Source organism: Labeo rohita, chromosome 22 (genome assembly GCF_022985175.1).
Source record: "Labeo rohita strain BAU-BD-2019 chromosome 22, IGBB_LRoh.1.0, whole genome shotgun sequence".
Taxonomy (NCBI): Eukaryota; Metazoa; Chordata; class Actinopteri; order Cypriniformes; family Cyprinidae; genus Labeo; species Labeo rohita.
In genome coordinates, this window is record NC_066890.1 from 28,656,251 (window position 1) to 28,679,282 (window position 23,032).

At 30.2% G+C, this 23,032-nt stretch overlaps 1 protein-coding gene across 1 annotated transcript in view; it reads left to right on the plus strand.

Annotated features, from left to right (window-relative positions):
- Window positions 1-23,032, plus strand: part of ell (elongation factor RNA polymerase II) — a 51,695-nt gene that overhangs the window by 24,840 nt on the left and 3,823 nt on the right. Inside the window, exons 3-11 of the mRNA XM_051094620.1 lie at window positions 8,554-8,675; window positions 11,480-11,643; window positions 14,231-14,472; window positions 14,892-15,016; window positions 17,613-17,703; window positions 18,044-18,581; window positions 21,063-21,129; window positions 21,276-21,447; window positions 21,970-22,014. Of these exons, the coding sequence (XP_050950577.1) occupies window positions 8,554-8,675; window positions 11,480-11,643; window positions 14,231-14,472; window positions 14,892-15,016; window positions 17,613-17,703; window positions 18,044-18,581; window positions 21,063-21,129; window positions 21,276-21,447; window positions 21,970-22,014 (1,566 nt within the window). The remainder of the gene's footprint in view (window positions 1-8,553; window positions 8,676-11,479; window positions 11,644-14,230; window positions 14,473-14,891; window positions 15,017-17,612; window positions 17,704-18,043; window positions 18,582-21,062; window positions 21,130-21,275; window positions 21,448-21,969; window positions 22,015-23,032) is intronic.

The window sequence follows — 23,032 nt, forward strand, 5'->3', positions numbered from 1 at the left end:
CGGGCATCCAAACAAAACCACCACCTTGTCTGATTCGGAGAGGTGACTTTAGGTGGACGTTCCCAATACCTTCAGCTAGAAAAATGACTGATGATCTGTCATTTACTCAACTCATGTCTTTCGAAACAACGTTTCCTCCTTCAGTGGAACATAAACCGAGAAGTTGGGCTGAATTCACAGGCTACTCCTTTACATAACTCTCATTATTATTATTAAAATATATATATTACACATTTTTAACTATTTAGCATAATATGCATAATATATCGGTAATGTATCAGTTATCAGCAAATATAATAATAATAATAATAATAATAATAATCATAATAATAATCATAATCATAATTTTAGTTTTGTAATTAATTTTAGTATACTATACATAAAATATGTTGGTAATGTATTGGTTATCAACTGATATTATTATAATAATAATAATAATAATAATAATAATAATAATAATAATTAAAAATATACATTATTGTGAAACAATAATTCATCATCATTTTTTGTAATTTATTTAGGATAATGTATGCAAAATGGCTGTAATGTATCAGTTATCAACCAATATTATTATAAAAATAATTTTAAAAAAATGAACTGACTACTGCAGCAACAACAATTTTTAGTTTTGTAATTTTAACTGTTTTAGCATAATAAATGAATAATATATCAATAAAGTATCAGTTATCAGTCAAAATAATAAAGAACCTAAATAATAACAAAATAATAATTTTACTTTATATTTATTTAGCATAATATACTCAATATATCGGTAAAGTATGTTGAAATAATATTATTATTATTATTATTATTATTATTATTATTATTATTATTATTATTATTATTATTATTATTACAATTATTATTAATAATAATTGTGAAACAACAACCTTTTTTTTTTTTGTAATTTAATTTTCTTAAAAAATTATAGTTTTCTTTCTTTTTGTTTTTTTAATTTAGCATAATCAATCCAGAATTTTAATGATCATTTATTATTATTATTATTATTATTAATTTTAATAAATGTATTTTATAAATTGAATAATATTTTATCTGAATAATTAAGTCACTTATGCACAATTTAAATAAATAAATAACTTTTTAAAAAAAATAAAAGTAGAAATTAACCTTGCGTTTAGTGATTTTTATTTTTATTTTAGACAAAATAATATAGAATTTAAATAATTGCCATATATCAGTTATTGACCATAACAGTGAAATCATTATCAGCATGTCTGTGTTGTCCATAATTTTTGTGCCAGAAGGTACAGTGCTCTTCGATATATACCGTGGTACTTAATGATCCCTGTATCACAATACCATGGTAGTATTTTATTAGATGTCAGATGGTTACTCTTCTGAATTCTCCAGAGTGGGACGTGCGGTAGTTCAGCCAAACCGAATCTTTGTGTATACTTGAAGCGTTACGTCGGTAGGATTCACTATGGTGGTGTATTTACTCTGACTCATCAGGAACTGCACGTTCACACTCCGCCACGGTTCACTGCGTCACGTGGGAGATAAGACGGCCTGTTTGCTTGCTGGATTAAAGCTGTATTTCGCCATAGCTGTATCAGAGCTTTTGTGGCATATTATGTTCAGACAGACTGGAGAAACCTTGAAACCTTGCTTTTTTTGGCTGCAGCTAGCCAGAAAGTCTGCAGAGACGCTCAACACAACATGCGTTTGTCCTGCAGGCACGTCAGCGTCACAGTCCTAACCAATCGACTGGCTTGAAATTTGCACAGCTGCAACATTTGACCTTTGTCCAAAGGGCAGGTGCATCCACGAGCGTTACGTGGACGGCCTGGTCTTTCTGAATGAGGAAGACGAAGGTCTTCTCCAGGGATGAGCAGCATCCTGTCAGGAGCAGAGGTTCACTTTGTTCTTACTGTGGACCAGAGGAAGCTCCAGTGAAGTCACTCTTACACTGATAGTGATGAACTGGTTTGTAAACAGGATCGTACATTTTTAGCAGATTTTATTTATTTATTTATTTATTTTTTCTTCAGATTTCTCCAGTAGTTCATTCAGCAATTTGCAACAGTGAAGTGACCATACAGTCAGTTTTTAGAGGTGTTTTTTTTTTTTTTTTTTTTTTTTTTTTTGTAAGAAATTTAATTTTTTAAAAATAATTTGAACTTTTGAACTTTGTATTCATTCAAAAAATGATTCCTAAAAAAATGTTCACAATGATATTAAGCAGTACAACTGTTTTCAATATTGATGATAAATGTTTCTTGAGCAGGAAATCAGCATATTAAAATGATTTCTGAAGGATTATGTGACACTGAGTGATGATGCTAAAAATACAGCTTTGCATTACAGAAATAAATTACATTTTAAAATGTATTGGAATACAAAGTAGTTATTTTTAATTTGCAGCAATATTTCACAAATTACTGTTGTTACTGGATTTTAAATTTAAAAAGTTAAGAATTAAAACTTTATTTAATTAAGCAAATAAAATTGTAATATTTCACATTATTACTGTTTTTACTGCCTTTTAATTCAAATAAATGCAGCCTTGTTGAACATAAGAGACTTTAAAACATTTTTGGAAAATTACTGACCCCAAGTGTTTTTTAACAGTAGTGTAAATTTAATGAAAGTAACTTTTAATTAAATTCAATTTTAATTCCTAATTGTTTCTTTAAAGTAATATTTCACAATATGTTTTTACTGCATTTTAATCAAATAAATAGAGGCTGAACATACATAAACTTTTTAAAACAATAAATAAATAAATACATTTACTGACCCCAAATTTTTTTAAAACAGTGGTGTAAATCTAATAAAAAGTAATAAAATCATTAATTAAATTTAATTCAATTAAAAGTAAACAAAATTGTAATACATTTCACAATACTACTATTTTTACTGCTTTTTTAAATAAAATAAATGCAGGCTTGGTGAACATAACAGACTTAAAAACATTTTTAAAAAATTGCTAAACCCCAAATTTTTGAACAGTAGCGTAAATTTAATAAAAAAATAGTAGATTTTTAATAAAATCTATGTAATTCTTTTAATTAAATGTTTTAATAATATATCACAATATTACTGTTTTAATAAAATATTAATGTTTTTAATATTTTACAGTATCGCTCTGTTTACTACATTTAAATCAAATAAATGCAGCCTTGGTGAACATAAGAGACTTTAAAATAAATAAATAAATAAATAAATACTTACCCCCTATTTTCAAACAGTAGTGTAACTTTAATAAAGTAATTCAAAAATTAAAAAAAAAAAAAAGTTTGTAAATTTTAAGTTTAATTTCTAAAAGTCTGTAATTCTTTTAATTAAAAGTAAATAAATTTGCAGTAATATTTCACAATATTACTCTTTTTACTGCATTTTTAATCATTAAACGCAGCCTTGAAGGTGAATTTTTAAAAACTAAAAAAAAAAATAATAATAATAATAAAATGACTGACCCAAACAGGAATGTGTATTTAATAAAGGAAATTTAAAAAAAAAAACAAACAACCAAAAACAAAACTGATTAGTAAATTTAATAAGTTTGACTTCTAAAAATCTGTTTTTCTTTTAATTAAGAAGTAAATTAAATCATAATATTTCACAAATTACTTTTTATTTTTATTTTTTTTTTACATTAAATTTTTAATGAAATAAATGCAGCCTTGGTGAACATAAGAGACTTTTAAAAACAAAAAAAAATGTACTTATCCTAAATTTGCAAACAGTAGTGTACATTTAATTTAAAAAAAAAAATTGTAAATATAATAAAGTATGAAAATCTATGTAGTTCTTTAAAACGAAATCAAATTCTACTAATATTTCAAAATATTACTTTACTGCATTTTTGATCAAATAAATGCAGCATTGGTAAACATAAGAGAATGTTTTATTTTTCATTTTGGATGGTTGTTTACAATTTAATGCATTTTTCATAATAAAACAGACATTTTTAACTAATAATATTATAAAAATGTTCGCATTAACCATTTATCAATTAGTGGTTACATTCCTTTAAGGTGAAATTAAGTTTATTTGTATGGGTGAGAATATCTGAAGCCTGTGAGTTTATTTTATTTATTATTATTTTTTTATTTTTTGGTCTCGTCTCAAATCACAGTTTGTTCCCCAGGTGGACTGAGGCAGTAGTTCTGTCCTCTGTAATGCACTCCACGCTGACTGTTAATCACACTGGATTTCATACATTGAAGTGCGTCATGTTTTTTGGCCTGTGACGCAGGCTCTTCCTTCAAGAGCGTTTCCTCTCTTTTGTGGGCTTTTTTTTTTTTTTTTTTCTCCCTCTCTGTCTCAGTGACAGCGCAGACATCTAAACACTCAAGTTAGAAGCCGGCTCACGCTTTCTGAATGAAGAAATGATGAATTGCCGTTGAAATGGCGTATTAAACTACAACGTTTTCAGCCAAGCCATGTAATAAAACAACAAAATCAAAAGCGTAACTGCTAATATAAATCAACAGCTTTTATTGCGACAGCACGGAGCGATCGTAAGTGGCAGAGCGTATAGAGCTTGTTGAACGTCTCATGTAGGAGTGTGAGAAGTGTTGTGCGAGCCAGCCAACTGAAGCGTTGAGTTGAGGGAGCCCTCGGGCTGCCGGTGTGAGCCTCGGACACTGCCTGTTATTTATAGGCGGCCACCTGCAGGCCACACACGTGTGAGGAGCCTTGGGTAAACAGAGCCGGAGCTCGCAGACGTCAGTGGCGTTCGTGCGTGCGTGTGAGAGACGGCACAGTGTGTCCCGCTACTGTTCACTGGGGCTCTGCGGGGATCCTCAAGCGCTTCAACTGGGCCCCTTAAACACTGTCTCAATCATGGCCTTACGCACCTCCGTCTCTAATGCCAGCTCACTGAGACACACATGGAATTACCAGCAATTTTTTTTTTTTTTTTTTAAATGTATATGTTTGTTTGTGTATATGTGAGATGATGATTATTATTATTATTATTATTATTATTATTATTATTATTATTATTATTATTATTACTTATTTATTTTTTTTTTATATATATATATTTTTTTTATATATAAAATTGTATATAATAATATATTTTATATTAGATAAATATAATTTATTATTATTATTATTATTATTATTATTATTATTATTATTATTATTATTTTTATTTTATTTTAACAAAAAATAATAGTTAATTTTAAAACAATTTAATTTAAATCATTATTGTTGCTGTTGTTGGTTGTTATTGTTTGGACAGTTGAAAGTCTTATTTTTATATTTTCATGTATTTATTTTAGTTTTTAGGGTGTATATTTTATTCATATTTCGATTTTGTAGATTTCACATTTTTGTTAATATATTAGATATTTATTGATTCATATTTGTTTTATTTATTCATTTTGCTATTTATTCATTTTGATTTTATTTATTTATATATATATATATATATATATATATATATATATATATATATATATATATATATTCTATATATTATATATATATATGTATGTATGTAATATATATATTACATACATAAAAATCTTATTATATATATATATATATATATATATATATATATATATATATATATATATATATATATATATATATATATATATATATATATATATATATATATATATATATATAAAATAAGATTTTTATGTATGTAATTTATGCATATTTTAACTATTTATATTTGGTTTGATTTATATTTAGATGTATTTATTAATTTATATATAATATTTGTTTTGATTTAACATTTGTTTGTTCACTCATTTTGATTTGTATTTATGAATTTATATTTATGTATTTTGACTTTTTTTTTTTCATATTTTGATTTTAAAAACATTGTATTTAAAATTTGTTGTTTTACTGTGACATTCATGTATTTTAGATCTTGATTTATATTAGTTTTTGTTTATTCATTCATTTTGATTTATATATTTTACATTTTGTGTTGATTTAAAACTATAATAAAAATATATATAATTTAATAATATATGAATTTATTTTAAATTCCGTGATAACTGATACTTTTATATAATAATATTAATAATAATAATAATAATAATAATAATATATCTTATGTAATAGGCTTTAATTATTTAATTATTATTATTATCATTATCATTATTATTTGTATGTTATTTTATGTAACATGTAAATTATCAATAAATTCAATTTAATTTGTTGATAACTGCTCTTATGTAATTATAATATTCTATGTAATGCTTAATGTTTTTATATTTGTCAAATTTTATTGTTAATGTATAGTGTATAATGTAATTTTTTTTTTTTAAATACATTAGTTTATTTAAATTTTTTAATTTAACTGAGAATTTGTAATGTTTGTATAAGTTAATTTAAATCATGTATAAGGTAAATTATCAATAAATTCAATTTGATTTATTGATAACTGATAACTATGTAGTAGTAATAATAGTAGTAGTAGTAGTAATAATAATAATAATAATAATAATAGTAAATCTTTTATGTAATACTTAAATGTTATATTTATATACAGTTTTATTGTTGTTATTCTAGTGTATAATTATGTAAATTTTTAAATGCATGACCATTTTAAATTATTTTTAAATTTTGCTATCTGACAATTTTAATAATAATAATAATAATAATAATAATAATAATAATAATAATAATAATAAATATTGTATGTAATTAATATTGTACTTATGTTATTTATATACAATTTTATTATTATTCTAGTGTATAAGTATGTACATTTTAAAATTTGTTTTATTATTAGCACTTAATCATAGTCATCATTACAGTCATCATCATCATCGTAATTGTTTTTCTCCTGCTATATTAAAAGTATGTTTTAGCTGTTTATGAGTTGAGGGGGATTTGCTGCTGCTTGCATAATGTCTCGCACATCTATGCGAGTTCATAGTTGTCTTGTTCCTGCTTGGCGTGCAGTGAATATTCTCTATTTTTTAATTTATTTAACAAGGCTGACAGAGTTGCCACTCACACAAAGCGAGTCTCGGGAAAGTGCTGCAAATTATCGGCCGTGCTTTTCAGCCCTGTGTGTGTGTGACAGCTGCTGCCGCCGCCACCGCCGCTTAGTTGATGGCTATAATTTGGCTCGCGACGCAGAGCCTGAGTCGCGTTTGTTTGCTGCCTTCTCAGGTGTGCTGCTGAAACACCTGTGCGGCGGCGGCTGCGGGAGCCGGAGGTTGCTCCGTATGGTTGCACATTAAGGAGATTATAGAAGGCCCTCGAGGGCCACAAACCTCAATTTTCTTAAAAGAGGTTAAGTGCAACTCTTTAACATTATGCGTTTGTAGTTCGGTCAGGATGACTCGTAACATACCGTGATCTATAACCATCTGGAAAAGCTGTTTCTTCAGGAGATTTGTTTCACATTGAATTTAGATGAAGAGCCTAATATCAACTGAAACTACATAAATTATTAATTACTTATATATATAAAAAAAACATATATATAAAATGTGTGTGTGTGTGTGTGTGTGTGTGTGTGTGTGTGTATATATATATATATATATATATATATATATATATATATATATATATATATATATATATATATATATATATATATATATATATATATATATATATATATATATATATATATAATAAAAAATCTAAATCTAAATATATATATATAAATCTAAATCTAAATATATATATTTTTTTTATTTTTTGTTTCTATTTTGATGTATCTAAATTATTCATATTTATTTTAGATTTTATGTCTGTGTATATTCATTTCCATTCATTATTATTATGCATTCATTTTATTTATTTATTTTGATACATATTTAAGATTTTGGGTAATTTAAGCATATTTCTTTTTATTTGTTTTATATTTAGATTTTTCATTCATTTGAATTAGAATTTATTAATGTATATTTATTTATATCTATATAATATTCATTCAGATTTAGATTTTTTGTAATATTTTGTATTTAATACTAAATTTATATTTAGATTTATTTTCATGTTTGTTTTAGATTTATTTATTATTCATTTATTATACATATACATTTATATATTTTAGATATTGTTAGATTTTTTTTTTTTTATTCATATTTAGATTTTTAGATTTTATGTGTATTTTATTTATACATTTTAGTTTTATTTGTGTTGTCTTGATTTATATTTTAAATATATTTATTTTAAATATTTGTTTTGATTATTTATATTTTAGCTTATTCATTTATTTTGATTTATATTTGGATTATTTTTTTTTTTTGTTTATTCATTCATATTTTAATTTTATATACATTTTTATATTTTTAATATTTTGTTTCATATTTTATTTTCATGTTATATTTTAGGTTCATATTCATATTTTCATTTTTTTTTTAATTCATTTATATTTAGATTTTTTTTTATTAAATACATATTGTATTTTTATTTATTTTAATTTTTTTTTTTTTATATATATATATATATATATATATATCCTTATATCCTACTAAAAAAAATACAAGTACATCTGTGTAATCCATTTTGTACTCAGCAGCTGCTTTTAACAGGCGATCCTCTCTTGTCTGTCTCGATGCTTATATTGGCTGTTCTTCTGTTCTGTGTCAACAGAAAATCTCAATACCGCAGTCAGAGAATCCAAATGAGCTGCGAACGTTTACGTTCTACCTGTCCAACGTGGGGAAGGACAATCCCCAGGGCAGCTTCGACTGCATTCAGCAGTATATTACAAGGTAAGAAGGAAAATAAAAAAAGCCCATGATTTATTCAGACAGATTCATGAGCGTCTCAAGGCACTGTAACCATTTCTCTACAAGTTTGTTTGTCTTTGCGAAGAAAATGTTGCCATGAAAACAGTTGATCTGATGTTTAAACGTTCAAAAACTCTTTGTGATTGCATCCATGGCATCATTACGAGCGCCATCTGTTCCTTTCTCCGTTCCCGCTACTGTTCAGCGCTGGACGAACACCAGAACAGAGAGAATAAATTGAATTTGGCCAATTGTCCGACCAAATGAGGAAGAAACAAGGAATCCAAACGCAGACTTGCTGTTAATGTCCTCAAATGTTCGCAGTAAGACCAAAGGGTCAGCTGAAGTTCAGTCTCTTTAACGCTCATGAAAGGACTGTTACACTATTTTATCTCTTTATTCAACATCATAGATGAAAGACACCATTTTTGAAACGTTATGATGTCAAAGCTGAAAAATGTTACGTAATTGGTGCTTTTTTGTTGTTGAATTAGTCTTTTGTTGTAGATCTGTGTTAATGTTTCGCTGGCTTTCTCATATAATTAGTCCTTCTTTTCAACATCTTCAGCCTGTTGCGCCTCATAATTTGCTAATTTGTCATTTAGCTGACGCTTGCACTTAATGAAAGTACACTTATTATAGGGACAGTCTGGGTTAAGTGCTTTTGTTGGAGATCGTTGTATTATGATTATGAAGATGGTGAATGGTGGATCACTGTTTTATTTTTCTAGACTGTTTTGATTTAAAAAATACTAATCAAAAAGGATGTATAATTGAAATCATGAAACTTACACAATTTAACATCAGTTTTTTTTTTTGTAACCAAATTCCATATTTTCTATAATTGTTTTGGATTCCATTTTCGTTACATTTTAACATTTTAAATTCTGGTAAATTTTCCTTAAAAATAATGTTTTAATAGTAATTTTATAATTAGTAGGAGTACTATCTTTACATAGAGTAATATATTTCTCTCACAGTTTCTTCAAGTTAAACTGAACTTTTATTTTGATGGGTTGCTGTGAAGACGTTTGTTTATGATATGATGATGAGTTTTTCTCAAAAGAAATGAACAAATGATGTACTATTATATAAAAGTGTATATACACCACAATATTTCTGAACGTAAATAAATTAATAAATAAAATGGTAATTTTTTTTTTTTTTTTTTAAAGTCAGTTAATTAAAGATGCTTTTGATTATTACAGTTTAATAAAACCATTAAAATGAAATCCAGAAAATTATGCACATCACAGAATTTGGTAAAATGAATTTGCCTTAAATTAAATTTTGATTAAACTCTTAATAAGAGGGGGGTAAAATTGAATTTTGAAAAAAAAAAAAATAATAAAAAATAAATAAATTGGATTTCTTGGGGCCATATTAAAAAAAGTGGATTTTTATATTTTTTTTAAATTAGGTTATATGAATAAATTTATGCTACTGTTCAAAAGGTAGTGTTTTTTTGTTTTGTTTTTGTTTTTTTGTCTCATGCTCACCAAGGCTACATTTATTGGATCAAAAATATGGTAAATAGTATATAGTAAAAACCGTAGTAGTGTAAAATATTCTTACATATTAAAATAACAATTATCTATTTTAATATATTAAATTATAATTTATTCCTGTGTTGCAAAGCTGAATTTGTAATTTATTTTATAAACATTTTTCTAATTTACAAATATATAAATAAGTATTTTTCATCCAATCTTAATATTTATTATATATTATTTAAATGTAAATAATACTTGAATAATAAAATTATTTAATAATTTGTTTATAAATAACTACATTTAATTTATAAATTGATATAAATGATTTTCATAATCTTAATAAAGATTTATATTTTATTGATAATTATGTATTTAGATTGTATAATACTTCACATATATTTGAAATGTTACAATTATATTTATAATTTATTTTATAAATAACAATATACGTTTTTTTAATAAAAGAATATAATATATAATTTTTAAAATAGTTTATAGATTACAATTTAAATGTAAAAATATAAATATTTTAAATAAAGTTGAACACTGCTGAATGTGACCCCAAACCATTTATTCTTAAATATGAATAAATGAATTGTTTTTTTATTTTTATTAAGCTAAAAGTACAGATGGATCATCAAGATCATAATATATATAATCCTGATGAACCATTTGTGCTTTTCACAATTTTAAGTTATCTACACAACTTAAGTATTTTTGCTTTGTTTGTTTGTTTTTTGATTTGTTGGACTATAATGAATTTGAAATATTATTTTGGTCATTCTCAATCACACAACACAAAAAAACTTCTCCATCAAGTTGTCTAAATTTCTCAATAGCGCCGCCACTACAACTTCAACAGCTTCAACAAAACATTTCACAACAATTACTGTCAGTGTCATCCCAATTCTGTGACTTTTTTTGCACTCAAATGTAGTTATGTAGCTCAAAGATACTGGACCTGATCCTAAACCAGCTAAATTCCACATAACTTCCTTCCGACTAATTCAAAAAACCTGCCAACTCGCCTCTATTGTGACTATATGTTGCCTTGACTGTGATCAGATGCTTTGACTCCCAGTGCTGCCAGGCTCAGAGCAAACAGCTCCAAGGCAGTTGGCGGGCTTTCAAGGTGAATGAGCCACTCGTAAGAAACCTCTCTACAGGTGTTGAACTTTGAGGACGCCCACCTGATCACCTGGGCTGTAAATGAGCCTTCGCGACACGTTTGTGCTGAGGAGGTGGTGTAGTCGCTGGCGTTTGCGGTGTCTGACAGCTTTGTTCTCTGTCCAGTGAAGGGAGCATACAGCTGGACTGCCTGGGAGGGATCCAGGACAAAATCACGGTATGCGCCACGGACGACTCCTACCAGAAAGCCAGGCAAAGCATGGCTCAGGCCGAGGAGGAAACCCGCAGCCGCGGAGCCATCGTCATCAAGCCCGGCGGGAGATACGTGGGTAGGTTTGACGACCGTTCCTTGAGCGGAAGAGCCTCGATTTGGCAGTCGGCTGGTCAGAATCTGATCTGTTTACACGTCGAGCGCATAGACAGGTGGAAGGGGGGCGATTAGAGCCGCTTCGTCTCCACATGTCTGGAGCTGCAGCGCGCTACATAATTTATGAAGCTGTCTGTTTCGGTGCTCACTGATGAGACTGCTTAAAATATTACACGGAGAGCTCTGCTAACTCGCACACAACTATCATTTACCAAACACTAGCGTTCACCAAAAGCATTTAATGACTAAAATCAATCAGCTAAACGTGTTCCCACTGATCCGCGGTGCAAAGTCACGACACGGGCTTTGCAACAAAATGTGTCCCAAATAAGTTTTGTTCCTCTCAAATCTAAATAATATACTATATATATACTTTATTATTTTAAATATGTATTTTATTTCTAATTTCTTGATTGTATAACTGAGATATTTTAAAGATAAAAATAATTATAAATGTATTTGCTCAAATCTTATATATGGATTGTATAATACTTAACATATATTTAAAATAATACAATTTTATTTTGAATTTAATATAGTTTATACATTTTAATTATATAATTAATATTGCATAAAAAAATACTATATATTATATAAAAAATAATTGTATATTAATTAATTAATTTTATAATAACTTACACATTGTTTGTAAATTATATAATTTATGTATTTAAAATATATACATTAAATATTTTTCCTCATCTTAAAACATTTTATGTGTATATATATTGATAATCATATATCATTTAGGTTGTATAATACATGACATGTATTTAAAATGATACAATTATAATTATTTTATATAAATAATTGTAAACATTTTTTCTTAAATCTTAATTTTATATACAATTTGGAAGTTATATCATTTAGATTGTATAATACTTTACTAATTTAAAATAAAATTATTTTATCATTTATAACAATATTATATCTGATTTATAAATTTATATATTTAAAAGAACAAAATTGTATTATTTATAATAACAATACTATATCTGATTTATAAATTATGTAATTTATATATTTAAAATATAACTATTAAATGTTTTCCTCAGATTTTAAAACATTTTATATATGTACATATAATTACTAATTCTGTATCATTTAGATTGTATAATATATAATGTGTATCTTTAAAATAATAAAAGTGTTTATAATTTATTTTATATAAATTTTATAATTGTATAAATTTATGTATTTTTTTTCTCAAATCTAAATATTTTATACACTTTAATTATATATTGTTTAGATGGTAAAATACTTAACTTATTTAAAATAATATAATTATATTTAATTTATTTCATAAATAACAATGTTATATCTAAATTATAAATTAGATGTATGAGTAAATAATACTTTACACTATTTTTTCTGCCTGATCTTAACATATTTTGTGTATATTTTTTTTATTAATAATTATATATTATTTAAACTGTATAATACATACCATTTACTATAATAAAATTATTTATTTTATAAGTAACAATTTTATTTCTAATTTATAAATTGTATAATTTATACATTTTAAATATATAAATATTATTAGTATTTTTCCTCAAATCTTAAGTTTATTATGTTTGTAAAATTTGAATACTTTTAAATATAATCATTTTATATATATATTTTTATAAATATCTAATTTTAAATGATATAATTTATTTATTTAAAATAAATAAATATTAAATGTTTTCCTCAAATCTTAATACATTTATATATATTTTGATAATTATATATTTAGATTGTATAATACTCATATTTGAAATATTTTCTAATTGATAAATTATATAATTTATAAATTTTAAATGTATGAAGTATTTTTCCTCTCATCTTAATATTTTATTAATAATTCTATATTTAAATGTAAATTATAATTTGTTTATAAATAACTGTTTAATGTAGAAATTATATTATGTATTTAAATGTATAAATATGATTTTTTTTTCCTTATCTTAATGCATTTTATATTTTGATTTAATTATGTATTATTTAGATTGTATAATACCTAACATATATTTGAAATGTTACAATTATATTTATAATTTATTTTATAAAATAACAATATATATTTTATAAAATAATATAATATATATATAATTTTTTTAGTTGTTTATAGATTACAAATTAAATTATTTTAAAAATATAAATATTTAAAATAAGTACATTTTAGTTTAACACTGCTGAATGTGACCCAAAACCATTTATTCTTCTCAAATATGAATAAATGAATTATAAATATTGTTTTATAATAAATAAATACATTCTATACATGTATTCTACCTTTTATATACAATTTTAGGAATAATTTAGTTCCACAAAGCCGTTTGCACCGCACTCTTTTGTCACTTAATATATTTCGGTGCATCAAGCTAATACATTTTCATATGAAATATTTTGTTAAAAGCTAACATATAAGACAATAATAACAAGTAGTTATTATAAGTCCATAAAGTCATTTTTGTGGAATGTTTAACTTTTATTTAAAAATTCTGTTTAAAGTTGACTACACATGTAACAACATTTAAACATTTTTCCCTCCCTTGGCTGTTCAGGTAAGCGGGTACAAATCCGGAAGCCGATAACGGCCGCATCGGACGTGGCGCCGTCCCGACGGACCCCGCGGCCGGTCATCATCTCCAGCAGTCAAAAGAAGAGCCCGCCACGGCCGCTGAGGGAACGGCTGGTGCATTTACTGGCCCTCAAACCTTACCGCAAACCCGAACTCCTGGTGCGGCTCACGAAGGACGGCCTGTCTCTTCAGGACAAGGAGACGCTGGACAGCCTCCTGCAACAGGTTCATAGCCACTACCAATAATACTAAATGATAACTGTACTGAGTTACATACAGACGCACACGATATACGTACTGCATACTGTAAACACGGTGCAATAGCCAATGCAACCAAGAACATTATGGTTTAGGTTTATGGCTCATTTAGTTCAAAGTCATGTTTTTGAACTCTACTAGACATAACGGCTCAACCTAGACACATATGTCATTGCGGAGACAAACAAGTTTAGCCCTGCATAAAGCCAGAGCATATAACACAGAGGCTGTCAGCACGCCGTTGTACTGTTGTTTGTTTTTCTGCGCTGGTGTTGAAAGGCAGTGCTTGTACTCTTATTTTTAGAAAGGCAAAGAGTTAAGCCTTTTTTTTTTTTTTTTTTTTTTTTTTTTTTATTGTGTTGTTTTTTTTTTCTGGTCGAGTGTAGGTGGCTAACCTGAATAGTAAGGACAACACCTTCACATTGAAGGATTGTTTGTTTAAGGAAGTTCAGAAGGACTGGCCTGGTTATACTGAGGTGGACCAGCAGATTCTGAAGAGAATTCTTGTACGGTAAGATTCATATTTACAGTGAAATCTTCTCTTTTTTTAATTTCTTTGAATTTGTTTAAAATAGTGTTTGATTATTATTTTAAGTGATTTAATGTTGTTGTTGTTGTATATTTTTTTTTTTTTTTTTTTTTCTTCATTTTCAGCTATTTGATTTTGGTTTGTAAGTTGTTTTTTTTTTTTTGTTTTGTTTTGACTCCCACTACTGATGAATTTATACATGTCCTTTTTTCTTTTCTCTCTCTTTTTTTTTTTTTATTTAAATGGGTGGTGCTTTATGAATTTTTATTTATTTCATTTCAATTTTTTATTTTACTGTATTTTGACTCCTGCTGATGTTCTTTTCCCCTTAGTATTAATTTTATGTAACTAGGAATTTTTTTTTTTTTTTTTTGACACCTACTCCTTGTGTTTGTCTTTTCCCCTAGTAATAATTTTGTAGTTAATACGTTTTATGTAGTTTTAGGTGTTTTTTACTTTTTCCTTGGTATTAATTTTTTTTTTTGTAACTACGTAGTGCTTTTTAAAATTATTATTTTATTTTGACTCCTACACCTAATGTATTTTTTTTCCCCTTGGTATTAATTTTTTGTAACTAGATAGTTTTTGGTTTGTTTGTTTATTTTATTTTTTTATTTTGACTCCTTTTGTGTAACTAGGTATTTTATTTTATTTTATTTTATTTTATTTTATTTTGACTCCTACACCTAATGTATTCTTTTCCCCTTGGTATTATTTTGTGTAACTAGGTAGTGTTTAGTTTTGTTTTATTTTATTTTATTTTGACTTCTACACCTAATGTATTCTTTTCCCCTTGGTATTCATTTTTTGTAACTAGATAGTTTATTTATTTAATTGTATTTGATTTTATTTTATTTTGACTTCTACTCCTGATGGATTCTTTTCCTTTGGTATTAATTTTATTTAACTAGGTAGTGTGGGGTTTTTTTAATTTATTTTTTTTTGTATTATTAATTTTAAATGAATCAAATTTAATTTATTTGATTTATTTTTGGGGATTTTTTTGGGGGGGGAATTCCTACTCCTGATATTGTTTTTCCCTTGGTATTATTTTTATAAAACTTAGTATTTTAATTTTTGGTTTTATTTTATTTTGTTTTGACTTAAACCTGTCTTGTTGTTGTTGTTGATGTGGTTGTTGTTGTTGTTGTTTCTTTATTTTATTGTAATTGTTTTTTATTTTGACTTCAACTCCAAATCTATTTATATATGTACACTATGCCGTTTAAGTTTAAAGACTATCTTGCCTCTTGCAATAAAATGTTTTATTATATTCTAATTAAATAGGGTAATTAAATCATTCTTTGCACATTTCAATATTTTGGTGTATTATCAAATGAAGGTGGTTCTCCAAACTAGAATTGCACCAATGTTAAGGCATATATGTTATACACCAATATACTCCCTTAAATGTGAAAGTAATTAAAAAAAAAAAAAAAAGGTAAAGTGATTTGAGTATTCATTCTCTGCCACGCAGTAGTGTTTTGCATAACCAAATTTATTCCATTTGATACATTCCTACTGCTATATAGCACACCAGTTGGTCACAATACGTCCAAAAACCTTTATTTGCCCAGTCCAGCTGCGTTCACCCTTGTTCCCCGAGCCCTCTTTGGCTCTACATGGCGAAGTCTGGGTTCCCATGAACTCTGTCAGCGGAAGACTGGCCCCTGGAAGCTAAATTTAGAGACTTGCGCTAGACTGGCGAGAACATGGTGTTGTGATATCCGTTCAAAACAAAATGGAAATATTTGCCAGAAACAAACCCAACACTCAGGTGGAACACACTCCACGCACTTGCACTTTGAAACCCGGTGGCGACGCTTATCAGTTGACGGGCCTTTTTACGTCCGCACAACCTCCCCCCGCCTCCCTCTCACACCCACCCACTTTCCCATCTGGTCGCGGACGCCAGGCTGTCACGCAAGAGCCGTCGGGAGGTTAGTGATGCAACCTTATTCCAGCACATGCTGATCCATGTGTGTGGGTGGCACGCGTCCAAGGTCCGGCCGTGCATGGGCGCACGCAGTTCGACGGAGATTGTAGCGACTCATGCCTCCTACTCTCAGGCATAGTCCCCTGTCCGTGTGCCCTCGACGGAGGCAGGATTTGCTATTGGGATGCATTGGCCCGTGTCATACTGCCCCCTGTTGACACACAAACCTCAAGCGGCATTGTAAACTTATGTTTCAAGATGCAAGATGTGCAAGATGAGCATTTGAGGTATAAAAAGTATATAACTTTTAGAAAATGACCAATCTTTTCGCTAGATACGACCATTATTCTTCGTCTGGGATCGTGTGGAGCCCTTTGAAGCTGCATTGAAACTGCAATTTGGACCTTCAACCCATTGATCCCCATTGAAGTTTTCTATATGGAGGAAAATCCTTTTTCGATTTGAATATAAATATCAAACCTGTTGCATGCTTTTATTATATATCTGTTACACTTGCAAACCAATTAATGCTCCTACATTTGCAGCACTTTTTGGGATTAGTCAGGGGTTTTTTTGGATATCACTGAAGCAGTTCCTTGGCTCTTTTAAAACTGATGATTCTCTGTCTTTCGCTCCTTGCAGAAAACTGTGTAAGCCTCAGAGCAGTGGCCCTCCACCTGTGGAGAGTCCGGTCAGCCCGCACAAAGAGCCGGCCAGCAGCTCGCCCTCTCAGGTCAGCCTTTTGCCCCCTTGTAGACCCGTCAAAGCCGGTTATGAAGGATCTGCTTGGATTATGAGGAAATATTCAAGGGTTAATCCTTCCCTGCACCCACATTTCTTCATAATCTTTCATCGAAATGCTTCGTTTCTGACTTTCTTTTTGCCAGACGTGACTAAGCCCTCTTTTGTGTAGTAACAAGCGTTGTTTAACAAATTTCTTGATTCATTAGTGCATGTTATTTTGACGTTTTACATAATCTTAGACCAAAATATGATTCATTTTCTCTGACTTAATATTTGATTGTGTTTAAACCATCCCGATTTTCTGAACCATCGTTGTTCGCGTCCAACAGAAACGGCCTGCGGCAGAGTTCATCGATCCCCTGGCCAATAAGAAACCCAGAATATCGCATTTAGCCAGCAAGTCTACAGGGCTCGTCAATGGCAAACTGAGCTCATCCAATGGGAAGGACTCATCTAGTTCTCAATCAGCAGAGACGTCGTCGAGCTCCCAATTCCCTTCGCTGGAGATCCCCCGACCCTTCGACCCCCTTTCGGACGTCAGCAACGACTCCAACGGCCGAGACTGTGAAAGTCAGGAGGCGGCGGTGGCGGAGAGACTGAGTCAGCCCCCATCGTTCGCCCCTCGCTCCACGACGCAAGAGGAAGGGCTGGGCTCCACGTCCCCGGCCCGTAGCAGTCTGGACGGGTCTCAGACCCAGAGCGCTCAACCCTCCCTCCATGGCAAGTCTAAGAAGAAGTCCAAAAAACACAAGGACAAAGACAAGTCCAAGGAGAAAGACCGGGACCGAGAGCGGGACAAGAAGGAGAAGAGAGTTGATGAAGATCAGAGGAAACCCTGTGACGTCACGACGAGCGATATGAGCCCAGGTGCGGATCGCTTTCTCTGAATCATTTATCGAGGGTTATGAGGTCAGAAAGTACCTCAGAATAAACGGATAAACTTTTTTTTTTTTTTTTTTTTTTTCTCCCACTTGAATCTACTTTGTCTCGATTTAGATTGTTTTTGTTTCTGATCTCAAGTATTTGGAAGTGTATGTTTAGTTAACAGCTAAAACTAGTCATTAAGTAAACAACCAACTTGGTTGTTAAATGAGATTTGGGTAAATAGTCATTCATGCAGCCCACCAATTAGATGTGTAGTCCAACAAACCAACACATTTGGTTAGTGAAGTCATTAGCTGAGTAATCATTCAGACAACTCACTAACTAGTCGAATAGTCCAGTAACCAGGCTAGTCATTAGTGAGGATGATTACTTGAATAGTAGCTCAGATTGTCCACCCCAACAATTAGTAATCCAAAACCACCACAGTTGGTTGGTTAGCTGAATAATCGTTCAGACATCCCACTGACTAGTTGATTTGTCCTCCTTAATGACTAAGTTGGTTGTTGGGCTAATACTTGAATAGTTGTTCAGACAGCCCACTTCAACAACTAGCCGATTAGTAGTCCAACATCCAGGCTAAACTGTTAGTAAGGTCAGTCTTTTAGACAGCCTGTTAACCTTTTTTTATTGGTAGACTAACAACGGACAAGTCGGTTAGTGAGGTCAATTAATTGAATAGTTGTTCAGACTAGATCAGACTACATCAACTAGCTGATTAGTAGTCCAACAACCAGCCTAAACTGTTAGTAAGGTCGGTCAGAATTAGGTGATTAGTCGTTCAGACAACCTGTTAACGTTTGGATGGGTAGTCTAACAACAGACAAGTCAGTTTGTGAGGTCAGTTAGTGGAATAGTTATTCAGACAACCCACCACATCAACTAGCTGGTTAGTAGGCCAACAGCCAGCCTAAACTGTTAATAAGGTCGGTCAGAATTAGTTGAGCAGTAGTTCAGACAGCCTATTAAAGATCCAAAGGATTGGTAGTCTAACAACAGACAAGTCAGTTTGTAAGGACAATTAGTTAAATAGTTATTGAATAGTTGTTTAGACAGGCCATCACATCAGCTAGCTGATTAGTAGTCCATCAACCAGCCTAAACTTAGTAAGGTCAGTCAGAATTAGTTGGATGGTCAGTCAAACAACCTGTTAAACTTTAGATTGGTAAATCCAACAGCGAGGTCGATAAGTTCATACGTTCAGACATCCCTCTAATTAGTTGACTAGTAGTCCAACTGTTGACCCACTTGGTTTGTGAGATCAATTAGATGAATAGTTATTTAGGCAGCCCACCAATCAGGCAATTAGTAGTTCAACAACTGACCTAAACAGCTAGTGAGACCATGTTGTGTGTGAGATCAGTTAAATGAATAGTCGGTTTGGATAACCCTCCAACTATTTGACTAGTAGTCCAACAGTTGACACTCAGTTTGTGAGATCAATTAGATGAGTAGCCATTTAGGCGATTAGAAGACCTAGATGACTAGGGATGTCGATTAGTTCAGACATTTGCAAAACACTCCAACTAGTTGACTAGTAGTCTAACAGTTGACACATTTTGTGTGTGAGATCAGTTAGATAAATAGTCAGTATGGATAGCCCTTCAACTAGTTGACTAGTAGTCCAACAGTTGACAAACTTGGTTTGTAAGATCAATTAAATAAATAGTAATTTAGACAGCCCACCAACCAGGCGATTAGTAGTTCAACAACTGACTAGGGATGTCAAATAGTTCAGACGTTTGGACAACCCTCCAACTAGTTGATTAGTAGACCTACAGTTGACACTCGGTTTGTGAGATCAATTACATGTATAGTCATTTAGGCAATTACTAGTTCAACAACTGACCTAGACAGCTAGTGATGTTGATTAGTTCAGACATTTGCACAACCCTCAGCCTAGTTGACTAGTAGTCTAACAGTTCACACATTTTGTGTGTGAGATCAGTTAGATAAATAGTCAGTTTGGATAACCCTTCAACTAGTTGACTACTAGTCCAACAATTGATAAACTTTGCTTGAGAGATCAATTGTGTAATGAATAGTAATTTAGGCAGCCCACAAACCAGGCAATAAGTAGTCCAAAAACTAACTTGGATGACTAGGGATGTCAGTTAGTTCAGAGATTCGAACAGCCCTCAAACTAGTTGACTAGTAGTCCAACTGTTGACAGACTTAAGGAGGTAATTAAGTTGAATAGTCATTTAGATAGTCCACCAGCCAGTCAATTATTAGTTCATCAACTGACCTAGTCAGCCAGTGTGGTTGATTAGTTTAAACAACCCACCAACTAGTCAATTTTAAACTAGTCACTTTTGAAAATGTGCTGAAATCTCTTTAGCTTATGTTTCTAGCAGGTGTTTTTCTCCCCGGTATAATGTGGACTAACGTCACAGCGCACTGTCCTTGTCCCTCGGTCTGCAGGATAAAACTCTGTCCTTGAATTCACCTTATATTTCTCTTCAGGTCTGAATGGAACGTGCAACAGCTCCAGTATTCCTGCGTCTTCGTCAGAGACGGCAGACTATTTATTGTAAGCACCTCTTTGTACATCACACATTGCTTTTACCTTTTGCTTCAGGTTTAAAAAAAACTGCATTATATAACCGAAAGAAAATAACATTAAACTTTTATGACGTTTATAAAACGCTGATGTTTTTCGCTTGGTTTCCTCAACAGAAAGTACACAGTGATAAGCTCACAAGAGCAACGTCAGAGTTACAAAAACGACTTCAATGCAGAGTACAGCGAGTACCGGGGCCTCCACGCACGGATAGAGAGCATCACCCGACAGTTCACTATACTCGACTCCGAGCTCAAACAACTCCAGCAAGGCACAGACAAGTATAAGGTATCTTCACCGAAAATGCAGTGCATCCATTCATGCATTTGATTACAACTTCCTTATTTTTTATTAATGTGCTTGTCGGCCCCTGCCTGGTCCCAGTGGTCACATCTTCATCTGGAAAATGAGAAATTAAAGAGTGTAGCTGACTCATTTCAGAGTCCTAGTGTTTTCTCATCTTGATAAATTGAAAAATGTTATTATGCGAGAGGTAAGAGAAGAAAACAATCTAGTGTTTGAGCGCAATGAGATAAACAACACAATCAACCGACTGATTAGAGGCAATAATGTTAAATAACCGGAGCAGAATGTCGTAAGGATCATTTATTTCTCCTACACGCAGTCATAATCGTTTATAGGGCTCAGTAATAAGGATTGCCCACTGGCGTAGGGCCAGCAGGAGAGTTTTAGGTCAGTTGACAGAATGGCTGCTTATATTATAGCTGTGAAACAGTGTATCCAGATCTCTTGGAACTACTACATTCAAGCAGGAATGTCATTGTAAAGATCTGTTTGTTCTTTTCACAGACAATCCACAATCAGATACTTGAAGAGTATCGCAAAATAAAAAAGGTAAGCTGACAATCTCCTCCACTTTTTTTTTTTTTTTTTTTTTTTTTTTTTTTGTTACTTAAAGGGACAGTTCACCCCAAAATAAAAATTACCTCATGATTTACTCACCCTCAAGCCATCCTAGGTGTATCACTTTCTTCTTTCAGACAAATACAATCAGAGTTATAATACAAAATGCCATTGCTCTTCCAAACTTTATAATGGCAGTGAATGGGTGTTGAGATTTTGAAGGCCAAAAAAGTGCATCCATCCATTATAAAAATTACTCCACGTGGTTCTCGTGAAATATATAGCATATTCTCACCAGAGCTAACGCAATTGTACACTTACATTCTACGTTATCCACTGCAGTGCCACTTTCTCATGCATGTGGTACAACAGTTAGCAGAAGCTAGAGAGGAAAGCAATTAGTTATAGTAACTAGTTACTTCTTACAAATAGTAACTGCGTTAGTAACTGAGTTACAGCATTACTTTTTCATAGTTCTTTTTTTTTGTGGAAAGAAAACATCCAAAAGATATTAAGTGTTTCTTTTATAGCACTTTATCTATTTGTCAATAGATGTTAATTATAATACATATTTTTAAAAGCCGTTTTCTCAGAAATTAGTTTTTTCTCCTACACTTCAGTAACACTTACACACACCACACTTTACATTTTTATTCCTGTCTATATACAGAGGAATTTGTTTATATATATTTTTTCCTTGATTTTATACAACATTTTATTCCCCAAAAAATTAAAAAAAATGTAAAAAAATGTTTTCTGTCTGTTCGATGTTTTTTCTGAATTATGGAGTGACAAAATGAGATACCTAAAATTCCCTCTGTAAAAACATTTGACTCTAATATGTCAGCAAAAAAAAAAAAGCATTTTGAAACTGATTTCATCCAGTGTTTAGATTTTGAGCTAGAAATGTATGCAAATTAGTGCTTATTTCATTAAATAATGCCTCATTTGAATATTTAAACCTAACATTTTTGAAAACGTAATACAAAAAATGTTTGCAATTATCAGT